General features: G+C 39.5%; 4 gene segments (V, D, J or C); all 4 read right to left on the reverse strand.

The window, feature by feature from the left end:
- Window positions 1–71: 71 nt before the first annotated feature.
- On the reverse strand, window positions 72–519 carry LOC113140393 (Ig heavy chain V region 914-like; the record flags this gene model as incomplete). The annotated part of the segment is given in 2 exon segments: window positions 72–379; window positions 471–519. Coding segments are annotated over 2 exon segments (357 nt in total), but the record flags the coding sequence as incomplete, so codon positions are not given.
- A 761-nt stretch (window positions 520–1,280) lies between these two features.
- On the reverse strand, window positions 1,281–1,830 carry LOC113140370 (Ig heavy chain V region 5A-like). The segment is given in 2 exon segments: window positions 1,281–1,585; window positions 1,673–1,830. Coding segments are annotated over 2 exon segments (348 nt in total).
- A 7,146-nt stretch (window positions 1,831–8,976) lies between these two features.
- LOC113140622 (Ig heavy chain V region 5A-like) lies at window positions 8,977–9,917 on the reverse strand. The segment is given in 3 exon segments: window positions 8,977–9,299; window positions 9,403–9,470; window positions 9,841–9,917. Coding segments are annotated over 3 exon segments (450 nt in total).
- A 1,340-nt stretch (window positions 9,918–11,257) lies between these two features.
- On the reverse strand, window positions 11,258–11,702 carry LOC113140354 (immunoglobulin heavy variable 3-48-like; the record flags this gene model as incomplete). The annotated part of the segment is given in 2 exon segments: window positions 11,258–11,562; window positions 11,654–11,702. Coding segments are annotated over 2 exon segments (354 nt in total), but the record flags the coding sequence as incomplete, so codon positions are not given.
- Between the last annotated feature and the right edge of the window lie 1,755 nt (window positions 11,703–13,457).

Here is a 13,457-nt window from a genome sequence, read left to right on the forward strand (position 1 = left end):
GAGAGAAATTTTGGATTGGATTTGGAACTCAGGTTTTTGTACAGCTGCTGAACCAACTCCAGTCACTGTGACTCTCGAGCACAATAATAAACAGCAGAATCTTCAGTTTTCAGACTGTTCATCTGCAGATACAGCTGCTGTCTGGTGTTGGCTCTGGAGATGGTAAACCGGCCTTGGACTGACTGAGAGTAGTATTTGCTGCCACCACCACCGTAGCTAATTTCAGCAACCCACTCCAGTCCTTTTCCAGGAGCCTGTCTGACCCATGCCATATAATAGTCGCTGAATGTGAATCCAGAGGCTGTACAGGTCAATTTGTGGGATTCTCCAGGCCTTTTAACCACTGGTCCAGATTGTGTCAGAGTCTGACCATCAACACCTGTCAAGACAAACCAGAAAATAATCAGTTGATGTAAGTTTGCACCTTCTTGAAAACAGATTGATTTCAACCTTTGCAGATATTTTCTCACCTGCCCAGCAGATGGTTAAAAGCAGCAGTCCTGTCCTATAGTCCATCATGTTAAACTGTGTGTCCACTGTTCTCTGTCGTCCTCCCTGCAGTCAGATAAGTAGAGGTGGAAGACATCTGAGTTTTGCATTGACTCCTCCTCTCAGGAGAATATATTATCACAATATTAGACTTTTTCACTGACAAATACAGTGCATTCAGAAAGTATCTAGACCCCCTTCACTCTGTTCAATTTTATTATGTTGCAGCCTGATGCTGCAGTCGCTTCATTTAATTTATTTTCTCATTATTCTGCACTCAGTATCACATAATGACAACATTAAAAAAGAAGTTTAGAAATGTCTGTAAATTCATTTTTAATAAAAAACTAAAATATCCCATTTAGCCTTTGCAACAACACATTAAACATGAGCTCAGGCTCCTCCCATTTCTTCACCTTGATTGGAGTCCATCTGTGGTAAATTAAATTGATTGGACATGATTTGGAAAGGCACACACCCGTCACATCTGACAATACATATCAGCACATTTCTAAAATTCTGTTTTCACTTGTAATTATGAGATATTGAGTGTTTGAGGTTAATGAGGAAAATAAATAATTGTAGAATCAGGCTGCAACATAACAAAATTGAAAAAAGTGAAGTGGGTCTGAATATGAATTGAATGCACTGTATGTTTAAAAACCACTTTTCTCTTTCTCAGTGAACTGGTCTGAAATCATTAGTGGTCTGAGGGCTCCTCCTCTGGTGGCTTTATGTTACAGGTTTTCAGGCACTGAGGGGTTTTTGTTCAGGTCTACTGATGGTTTGTGTTATTGTGAGTCTCTGGCACAGTAATACACAGCAGTGTCTTCAGGCTGCATCTTCTGTCCGTTCAGAGTCACTGTCTTGCTGGAAGAGTCTAAATCAATACTGAACTTGTTCTTTAGTGAATCTTTGTAGTATGAAGCACCAGTATATTTGCTTCCAATCCACTCCAGTCCTTTCCCTGCAGGCTGTCTGATCCAAGCTGTGTAGTAGCTGCTCACAGAATAAGAGACCTGACAGGTGATGGTCAGACGTTGACCTGGCTGCACAGTCACAGAGGCTGGCTGTGTCAGCTGTTCACATTTCACACCTGGTAAAAATAATAAATATATTATGACAAATTATCAAGTGACACTGTAAAAATGAACAATTTTCTAAGTCAAATCTAGAGACTCACATGATCCAGCTGCCAACAGCAGCAGCAGAGCAACAGGAAACATGTTTTCTAATGAAAGTGATGTGTGAACTACTCTGACAGTCTGACTGGAGGTTTTTATAGGTATGAGGAAGGTCACTGAGTTTGCATAGAATCAGACTCATAAGAGCTACAGTGTTGGTGTGATCAGATCTAATAATAGTTGGTTCATTGTTCAGTGAAAACATGGCTGGAAATCAGCTCTGCCTTAGATATGAATGTTTCATTTCATTGCACATTAAACTGTAACATGTTGAAAAGGTCCCAGCATTTACTTCAACTGTTCCTGAAAACTATTTATTCCTAAGTTACTGTTATTACTTTTTAAAAACTTAAATACATCCTACTGTGATTAAAAACAATAAATATCATTACTACTTCAATATTAATATTAACATGACTCCTGGATTGTTGAAGGCATATTAAAATCAACACTAGAGTAACAATGATGGTGAACAGCAATGGAAACAGGTTTAAATTCATCAGCACTGAATTTTCCAATTGCTGCATTTTTTTTTTAAAATTTCTTTAGGAACTTACTTATTCTTAATTTATTACTTATTTGTTTAGACAGGATCATATGAACAGTTTAAAATATTTGTTTGGATAAAGTATGTAAATATTTAGCTTAGTGAAGATTAAAGTGAAGATTAAAGAATCTAGAGGAAGAAACGTGTTTTTCAGCCCATAGAGAGTTAATGTTCATTCAGATATAAATTACTTTATTGTCTTGTTACTCCACATTGTTTCAATTCATTGCAGTTGTCTTCTCTGAAAGATATACATGAAACTGTAGTGTGTGATTTACTCATTTAGCTATTTATTCTATATTTATTATATATTTAATGTAGGTCAGTAATGAGAAGAGACAGCAGGCTCCCTGAAGTCTTCATAACAGCTGGATTAGTCGTTTCATTCATCTTTGATCAAAGTCTCACAAGAACGAAAATGCACAGGAGCTTTTGGTAACACTGGTATAAAACAAGTACATTCTTGTCTTAGCCTTAATACACTGAAGTAATTATTGTAAAACTACATTATAGGTGTCTTTGTGTTTTTAAGCACCATCTTTGATCTGCGACAAGAAAAAAATAAAATAATATATTATCATAATTACTAGAACACATCAGGCTACTGAGTAGGCTACTGTAGGTTTTTGTACAGCTGCTGAACCAACTCCAGTCGCTGTGACTGTCGAGCACAATAATAAACATAATAATAAACATTTTTATGTATTTTATAGGCCATTAACTGCACGATCAAGTGGCCAGAATTCATCTCACACCTTTAACATTTCACTATTTCTAACCTGGACAATAACATCATCAGCCCATTATGGTGTCCTTGGCTGTTTTGTAAGGAAAATGTATTATTTATATTTTTTAATCATTATTGTTTTTGATTAATTAATTTCTTGCGTTTCATTTTAAAAAGGTTTTTGTACAGCTGCTGAACCAACTCCAGTCACTGTGACTGTCGAGCACAATAATAAACATAATAATAAACATTTTTATGTATTTTATAGGCCATTAACTGCACGATCAAGTGGCCAGAATTCATCTCACACCTTTAACATTTCACTATTTCCAACCTGGACAATAACATCATCAGCCCATTATGGTGTCCTTGGCTGTTTTGTAAGGAAAATATATTATTTATATTTTTTAATCATTATTGTTTTTGATTAATTAATTTCTTGCGTTTCATTTTAAAAAGGTTTTTGTACAGCTGCTGAACCAACTCCAGTCACTGTGACTCTCGAGCACAATAATAAACAGCAGAATCTTCAGTTTTCAGACTGTTCATCTGCAGATACAGCTGCTGTCTGTTGTCGTCTCTGGAGATGGTAAACCGGCCTTGGACTGACTGAGAGTATTAAGTGCTAGTAACCTGGATAGTGGCAACCCACTCCAGTCCTTTTCCAGGAGCCTGTCTGACCCATGGCATATAATAGTCGCTGAATGTGAATCCAGAGGCTGTACAGGTCAATGTGTGGGATTCTCCAGGCCTTTTAACCACTGGTCCAGATTCTGTCAGAGACTGACCATCAACACCTGTCAAGACAAACCAGAAAATAGTCAGTTGATGTAAGTTTGCACCTTCTTGAAAACAGATTGATTTCAAGCTTTGCAGATATTTTCTCACCTGCCCAGCAGATGGTTAAAAGCAGCAGTCCTGTCCTATAGTCCATCATGTTAAACTGTGTGTCCACTGTTCTCTGTCGTCCTCTCTGCAGTCAGATAAGTAGAGGTGGAAGACATCTGAGTTTTGCATTGACTCCTCCTCTCAGGAAGGAGTGAATCAGACTGGTCATCATAGACATTTCTTGTTTCAGTCAATATATAGTGAGAGTTGTGGTTTGAGTCAAATAAGTTTTCATTCAATCTGAATTAAAAAAGTTTTGAATAGGCTTCAAAAAATGATTTCTGTGTGGTAAAATCAGATTTTTTTTCTAATATTGTGTGTTATGATCAGAATAAGAAACAGTTTTAGCTACAAACAAAAACTTTACAGAACTCAAAGTTAAATATGTAAAGTTTTGTTCTTACTGCCCTGATACAAATTTTACCTTTAACAGCAAACAGATCTTCTTCTTCTCCTTTCGGCTGCTCCCTTCAGGGGTCGCCACAGCGAATCATCTGCCTCCATTTAACCCTATCCTCTGTATCCTCCTCACCCACACCAACTATCCTCATGTCCTCCTTCACTACATCCAAGAACCTCCTCTTTGGTCTTCCTCTAGGCCTCCTTCCTGGCAGCTCTAACCTCAGCATCCTTTTACCAATGTATTCACTGTCCCTCCTCTGAACATGTCCAAACCATCTCAATCTGGCTTCACATGATTTTTCTCCAAAACATCTAACATGAGCTGTCCCTCTGATGTCCTCATTCCTGATCCTATCCATCCTCGTCACTCCCAGAGAGAACCTCAACATCTTCAGCTCTGCTACCTCCAGCTCTGCCTCCTGTCTTTTTCTCAGTGCCACTGTCTGTAAACCAGACAACATTGCTGGTCTCACCACTGTCTTGTCCACCTTTCCTTTCATTCTTGCTGACACTCTTTTGTCACATATCACACCTGACATTTTCCTCCACCCGTTCCAACCTGCTTGCTACATTCCTGTCTAACTTCATCTGTCAGCCTGTCCATCACCACAGCAAACAAGATGGGGCTCAAAGCCAATCCTTGGTGCAGTCCCACCTCCACCTTGAACTCTTCTGTCACCCCTACAGCGCACCTCACCATTGTCTTATAGCTCTCATACATGTCCTGCACCACTCGAACATACTTCTCTGCCACTCCAGATTTCCTCATACAAAACCATAGCTCCTCTCTCAGCACCGTCATACACTTTTTCTAAATCTACAAAGACACAATGCAGCTCCTTCTGGCCTTCTCTGTACTTCTCCACCAGCATTCTCAAAGCAAATATTGCATATGTGGTTCTCTTTCTTGGCATGAAACCATACTGCTGCTCACAAATGCTCACTTCTGACCTCAGCCTAGCCTCGACTACTCTTTCCCATAACTTCATTGTGTGACTCATCAGCTTTATTCCTCTGTAGTTTCCACAACTCTGCATGTTGTTCTTAAATATGGGCACCAGTACACTTCTCCTCCATTCCCCAGGCATCCTCTCACTCTCCAAGATCTTGTTAAGTAGTCCAATCAAAAACTCTACTGCCACCGCTCCTAAACACTTCCATAACACCACGGGTATGTCATCAGGACCAACTGCCTTTCCACACTTCATCCTGTTCAACGCCGTCCTCACTTCATCCTTACTGATCTTTGCTACCTCTTGCTCCACAACAGTCACCTCTTCTACTCTGTGCTCTCTAACATTTTCCTCATTCATCAACTCTTCAAAGTATTCCTTCCATCTTTCCATCACACTTGTGGCACCTGTCAACACATTTACATCCCTGTCCTTAATCACCCTAACCTGCTGCACATCCTTCCCATCTCTGTCTCTGCCTCACCAACATGTACCAACCTATGTGTCCAACCTATCATACAAATCCTCATACGCCCTTTGTTTGGCCTTTGCCACCTCTACCTTCACTTTGCGCTGCATCTCTCTGTACTCCTGTCTGTTCTCTTCTGTCCTCTCAGTGTCCCACTTCTTCTTAGCTAACCTTTTCCTCTTAACACACTCCTGAACTTTCTCATTCCACCACGAAGCCTCCTTATTTTCTTTCCTCTTTCCAGATAACACACCAAGTACCCTCCTACCTGTCTCCCTGATCACTTTAACTGTAGCTGTCCAGTCATCTGGAAGAACCTCCTGACCTTCCAGAGCCTGTTTCAGCTCCTCCCTGAAAGCCACACAACACTCTTCCTTTTTCAACTTCCACCACTTGGTCCTCTGCTCTCCCCTTGTCCTCTTCATCTTCCTCACCACCAGAGTCATCCTACACACCACCATCCTATGCTGTCTGGCTACACTCTCCCCAACCACTACTTTGCAGTCACTAATCTCTTTCAGGTGGGAACGTCTGCACAAGATGTAATCAGCTTGTGTGCTCCTGCCTCCACTCTTATATGTCACCATATGCTCCTCCCTTTTCTGGAAAAGTGTGTTCACTACAGCCATTTCCACCCTTTTTGCGAAGTCTACCACCATCTGTCCTTCTGCATTCCTGTCCTGCATACCAAACTTACCCATCACTTCCTCATCAACCTAGCAAAATCCTCCTTCAGGATAACTCCTACTCCATTCCACTTTCCATCCACACCATGATAAAATAGCTTGAACCCTGCTCCTAATCTATAGGCCTTGCTACCTTTCCACCTGGTCTCCTGAATACACAAGATATCCACCTTTCTTCTCTCCATCATATCAACCAACTCTCTAGTTTTCCCTGACAAAGTTCCTACATTCAAAGTCCCTACTCCTTCACTACTGCCCTTTCTCTTCTCTCTTTGCCTACAAACACGCCTTCCTCCTCTCCTTCTTCAACCAACAGTAGTCCAATTTCCACTGGCACCCTGTAGGTTAACAGCACCAGTGGCTGTCGTTGCTAATCCGGGTCGCGACCGATCCGGTATGGAAGTTGTATTTGTGATTCGCATGTTTGATTTGGCTGAAATTTTACGTCAGATGCCCTTCCTGACACAACCCTCTGCATTTACCTGGACTTGGGACTGGCACATGAAGACACTGGATTGTGCCCCCCTGTGGTTGCATTTGACAGAAAATAGATGATCTGTTGTTATTTGTATGTTACATCTGTAAAGTAAATAAATGTATTCACATATAGAAAAGCAAAGTCACCACAGTTAAAATGTTAGTAAGTTCTGCTAAAAGATGCCAAACAACAATCAGGATCCTAATGTGAATTAACACATCACAGATAAAAGCAGTGTCCTGATATTGTGACCAGCACTAATCTGAAATGTTCACAGGAAACATATCAACACTTATTTATACTAAAGACATTTTCTTGGTTAAATGTTACATGTTGCCTCACAGTAAGAAGGTTGTGGGTTCGCAACCCGGACTTTCTGTGTGGAGTTTGAATGTTCTCCTTGTGCTTGTGTGGGTTTTCTCCAGATACTCTGGTTTCCTCCCACAGTCCAAAAACATGTATGTCAGGTTGATTGGTGACTCTAAATTGCCCGTAGGAGTGAGTGTGAGTGTGTGAGTTTGTTTGTCTCTATATGTGGCCCTGTGATGGACTGGTGACCTGTCCAGGGTGTACCCCTGCCTTTCACCCAAAGAGAACTGGGATAGGCTCCAGCAGATCCCTGTGAACCTGGTTCAGGAATAAGTGGGTATACAAAATAAATGAATGAATGAATGTTACATGTTTGTTTACAATGTGAAGACCTTTAATATGATGGATATGTGCATTTATGTCATTTTAAAATCATGAGCCAGTTGAAGATTTTCAAAAATGTCAACTTTGATTGTTTTTACAGCAAGTTTGTGTATGTGTGGTCTTAATGTCATATGTCAGATCAGTGGTCTGAAGGCTCCTAAACTGGTGACAAATGAAATGGAAAGAAAACTTTCTGAAGATGAACTTCTTGTTAGGCTCTAAGTTTTTAAAGTCAGTCTAATTTACTGTTTACTAATGTTCAGTGAGTTTACTGTCTGAGTAATTTAAATGAGATTGATAAATTAAAGAACATGTAAAATCAACCAACTGTTCCCTGTTTACTCCAAAAGTAAACTGGTCTGAAATCATTAGTGGTCTGAGGGCTCCTCCTCTGGTGGCTTCATGTTACAGGTTTTCAGGCACTGAGGGGTTTTTGTTCAGGTCTACTGATGGTTTGTGTTATTGTGGTTGTCTGGCACAGTAATAAACTGCTGTGTCCTCCGTCTTCAGACTGTTCACCTTTAGATAAAGTTTACTGCTGGAGTCATCTCTGGAGATGGTGAATCTACTCTGGACTGACTGGGAGTAATGGATGGGACTACTAGCTGTGCCTATATATGCAACCCACTCCAGTCCTTTTCCAGGAGCCTGTCTGACCCAGGCCATGTAATAGCTGCTGAATGTGAATCCAGAGGCTGTACAGGTCAATGTGTGGGATTCTCCAGGCCTTTTAACCACTGGTTCAGATTCTGTCAGAGTCTGACCATCAACACCTGTCAAGACAAACCAGAAAATAGTCAGTTGATGTAAGTTTGCACCTTCTTGAAAACAGATTGATTTCAAGCTTTGCAGATATTTTCTCACCTGCCCAGCAGATGGTTAAAAGCAGCAGTCCTGTCCTATAGTCCATCATGTTAAACTGTGTGTCCACTGTTCTGTCGTCCTCTCTGCAGTCAGATAAGTAGAGGTGGAAGACATCTGAGTTTTGCATTGACTCCTCCTCTCAGGAAGGAGTGAACCAGACTGGTCATCATAGACCTTGTTTGATAAATTTAAAAAATATATGAATTTGAATTGAATTTGTGTAGTTGCCAAAGGTCGACTCTTATCTGGTGACAAAAGCACATCACAGACCTGAGACGTGATTGGAGGAATTTCACTGAAATAAAAGCAAAGAGATCTATTTTTATTTCCCTGACAGAAAATCTTCACTGAAAAAACTGTTAATAGAATAATATAAATTAAAGTTTTGCTCTTTAACTCATTGGAAGAGACAATGCAGTTGGTTTGAGTCATGAAGTTTCAGTTTCTATCATATCAGTGAAGCTGACTAAAGAGAGCTAAAGATGGTAATTTCTTTATGATTTACTGAACTATGATAAAATCATTAGTGGTCTGAGGGCTCCTCCTCTGGTGGCTTCATATTACAGGTTTTCTGGCACTGAGGGGTTTTTGTTCAGGTCTAATGATGGTTTGTGTTATTGTGGGTCTCTTGCACAGTAATACACAGCAGTGTCTTCAGGCTGCATGTTCTGTCCGTTCAGAGTCGCTGTGTTGCTGGAAGAGTCTAAGTCAATACTGAACTTGTTCTTTAGTGAATCTTTGTAGTCTGAACTACCAGTATATTTCCTGCCAATCCACTCCAGTCCTTTCCCTGCAGGCTGTCTGATCCAAGCTGTGTAGTAGCTGCTCACAGAATAAGAGACCTGACAGGTGATGGTCAGATGTTGACCTGGCTGCACAGTCACAGAGGCTGGCTGTGTCAGCTGTTCACATTTCACACCTGTTAAAAACATAAAAATAAAACATATTAAATATTGAATCAGTGTAATAGCAGTGAAGAGTCAGTGAGCTGTGATCATACTGTCTGCCTCAGTGAGACTCACAGGATCCAGCAGCAGCAGCAGAGCTACAGGGAACATGGTTGGTGTTGGTGATGGGAACTTCTCTTCCTCTGCAGCAGACAGCAAGATATATGTGGGTCTCTGAGGAAATCCAGTTTGCATAGAGAAGGACACTGACAGTTGTAGAGGGAGGTTGGACTAATGTGTCAAATGTAGTCTTAGCTTTCGTTTTTATCATGAATATTTATTAGAATAATAGAGATATTTCTTTGCTGATGACATAAATCTAGTTTATTTGAATGTGATTTGCAGAAAGCATATTTTTAATTTGGGTTGACATTTTACAGTGTTTCTATGCATTACAGTGGCTCTTGAACAAAATAATAAACAGCAGAATTTTCAGTTGTCGGAATGTTAATCTGCAGATAACGCTGCTGCCTACGGCTGTCACTGGAGCCAGCAGACTGTTCTTGGACTGACCGAGAGTAGGAAGTGGTGATACTATCACTGCTGATGGTAGCAGCCCACTGCAGAACAGTGTACAGTTTGATCCACATGTTCCAGTTGTGGCCACTGAGTGCTGAATATGTGCATATCAGAATATAGGACTTTTTTAGGTGTTTTAACCACTGATTAAGACTCTGTCAGGGTTTGAAGCTCAGAGGACACAGAGATCTTTTTGGTGGTGGTACCGATTTTCAGATTTTTCAAATGAATAATGTTTATTTGATTAGCTGAGCTGATGGGCTTTCCACATGTTGGATATGTCATGTAGAAATGTTCAAAAACAGTATATTTATACTTTAACACTTGTCTTTCAGAGTTAATAATAAACACACTAACTATCACAGTTAAATCATCTGGTGACTGATGACACTAAAAAAATGGGAGTGTCAAACCAAAACTGTTGTTTGAATAATCTCCATACCTTGGTATGCTTGTGTCTGTGTGTGTTTATGGATATTGGCATAATGTCTTTAGTGAATATTATTCAAATTCATATATTTACAGTATTTCTGAGTCAGTGTGTGTCTTTGGCACAATAATACACAGCAGAGTCCTCTGGTTTTAGATTAGACAGTCTCAGATACACCATGTTGCTGCCATCATCTCTGCTGATTTCTACACGTCCTCTCACACTGTTTGCATAAGTGTTTCTACTGGAATCAGAATTATATGTAATGTAATTACATAATTACCTTGTAATATAATTAATGGTGATAAATATTAATATAATTAATGTAATTTTACAATGATCATTTGTAATGTGTTGATCAGAATCACAATCAATCAAGAGGAAAAGAGCATTTAGTATATGAAGATCAACATTTACATGGATCAGTTAAAGACAAATACATCATCAGTAACTGTTAATATCCGATAAACCCAATAAAACCACCTCTGCTCTTATACACGTTTCAAAAGAGGGACTGTATTTTTTCTGTCTGTTAAATAGTCTGAACTCACTCAGCCTGGGTATGTCTGTCTGATTTTTTTTTTTCTTCTTCCCCCTTTTAGAGCAATGGTCCAACCTGTTTGTGTTAAATTTTATCTTCAAATTGTAACTGACAAAGAAAATTAGTATGGTTCATGTGCATGTGTGTGTAGAATCTGAGACTAGTAGAAAGAGAGGGAAAGAAAAAGCTTAAATATTAGTTTCATTCTTCTTTTTCTATCAGGACCAGTGTTTTAGTTAAATCTATGTTGGTGATTGGTGAATGTTCGTCAGTCCACACCTTGATCCACTGATTCTGTGTATTGCTCCTAAATTAATACTTGACATTTTGTTCCTAATCCAAAACAAAATACTTTGAAGCTGTGAGCTGATTTTGGTCCATCAATCCAAAATGACTGACAGGTTTTTGTACAGCTGCTGAACCAACTCCAGTCACTGTGACTGTCGAGCACAATAATAAACAGCAGAATCTTCAGTTTTCAGACTGTTCATCTGCAGATACAGCTGCTGTCTGTTGTTGTCTCTGGAGATGGTAAACCGGCCTTGGACTGACTGAGAGTAGTAGATGCTGCTACTACCACTGCTAATGTAAGCAACCCACTCCAGTCCTTTTCCAGAAGCCTGTCTGACCCAGCTCATATCGTAGCTGCTGAGTGAGAATCCCGAGCCTGTACAGGTCAATGTGTGGGATTCTCCAGGCCTTTTAACCACTGGTTCAGATTGTGTCAGAGTCTGACCATCAACACCTGTCAAGACAAACCAGAAAATAGTCAGTTGATGTAAGTTTGCACCTTCCTGAAAACAGATTGATTTCCAGCTTTGCAGATATTTTCTCACCTGCCCAGCAGATGGTTAAAAGCAGCAGTCCTGTCCTATAGTCCATCATGTTAAACTGTGTGTCCACTGTTCTCTGTCGTCCTCTCTGCAGTCAGATAAGTAGAGGTGGAAGACATCTGAGTTTTGCATTGACTCCTCCCTGATAGAAGGTGACTGACTGCATTAAACAGATCATTTTGCTTTTTTAGTGGGTTATGCTCTTTTGTTGTCCTGGTACAATAAGGATGAGAGTGGTTCATAACAGTCATTCAAATCTATTTGAACCCCAGAATATTTTATGCTGGACTTTTAAAAAAGTTATATAATTGTTGTGTTTAGTGGATTTTCTTTATTGGCTTCATACTGGATTGGATCATATTGAAAATATAGTGTTTTGTTGCAGATTTAACATGTTATTGTTTCCTAACTGTCTGGACACTATATTCTTCTTTATAAACATGTGGCCTAAGAGTCAACTGTGTCTTTGATACATAAAAGTTTATTCTAAAGACATTAGTATTAACACCATCACCCTACACAAATCCTTTGATGTGGAATAAAATGGGCATTTTTACTTTTACATGTCAAGTTGTCAAAGTGTAAATATATAAGTATTTATAGGATTAAACGCAGGTTTATGCTGTTATTTAGAAAATATAGATGTCACCATGATCACTCCACATATTTCTTGGAGGAGGTTTTTGCACAGCTGTTCCACTGTCTCCAGTCACTGTGTTGTCGAGCACAGAAGTAAACAGCAGAATCTTCTGTTGTCAGACTCTTGACCTGGAGGTACTGGGTGCTGCTGGGAACATCTTGAGTAAAAATGAAACGGCTTTGAAAGGAGCTGCCATAGCTTGGAGTGTTTGTATTTGTGTTTATCCACCCCATCCACTCCAGAGCTTTCCCTGGTCTCTGCCTTATCCAGTTCATGCTGTAGCTGGTCATGGTATAACCAGATGTGGCACATGACATCTTCACTGTCTCTCCAGGTCTTTTCAGCACCGAGGGAGACTGGTCCAGTTTGATCTCACTCAAAACTCCTGTGAAAAAATATTCATTTAAACACTGAAAATATGAATCAAATTTAAAACATGTTTTTTGCTTCTTTCATTTGTTGTCTTTGTTATGGTCTTACCATGAATGCTAACTAAAAATAATAAACTCCAGGGAAGCATATTCTATTTTAGTAAAGACTGGAATTCAGTCTTCTTCTGATCAAAGACAGTCTAAGGTTTTTGAATCTCTCAGTTGTTCTGACTAAAACCAAACACTTTCTGATGTTGTGTTTATAAAGAAGGCAGAATTTGCATAGACCTCCCTCTCCAGGTTTAAAAAGTGAACATGAAGGAAGTTGTATTGTGCGTCACCTGGTGCTTGTGATTTATGTAGAGTATATTAGCAACTGGAAAAAATGTGTAAAATACTGAATCCATGAAAACAACAACAACAAACTACATATAGTCCTCTGCATGAAAGTAAAGTAATATTACAACATTTGAAAACATTGTTCCTGAGGTAAAACTAACATTTAGTACAGTCTTTGCTCAGTTACCCCCTTCCCTCCTGTATAAATACAGTGCATTCAGAAAGTATCTAGACCCCCTTCACTCTGTTAAATGTTATGTTGCAGCCTGATGCTACAGTCTTCATTTAATTTATTTTCTTATCAGTCTACATTCAGTACCACATAATGACAAAGTTAAAAAACAATTTTAGAAATGTCTGTCCCTATCCAACTGACTGACTGAGTCCAGGTGAGCAAATCTTGTCACACCCAAAAAAAAAAAAAAAAAATCCTGGTTGTAATTGCTGTAAGTACTGA

Source organism: Mastacembelus armatus, chromosome 8 (genome assembly GCF_900324485.2).
Source record: "Mastacembelus armatus chromosome 8, fMasArm1.2, whole genome shotgun sequence".
Taxonomy (NCBI): Eukaryota; Metazoa; Chordata; class Actinopteri; order Synbranchiformes; family Mastacembelidae; genus Mastacembelus; species Mastacembelus armatus.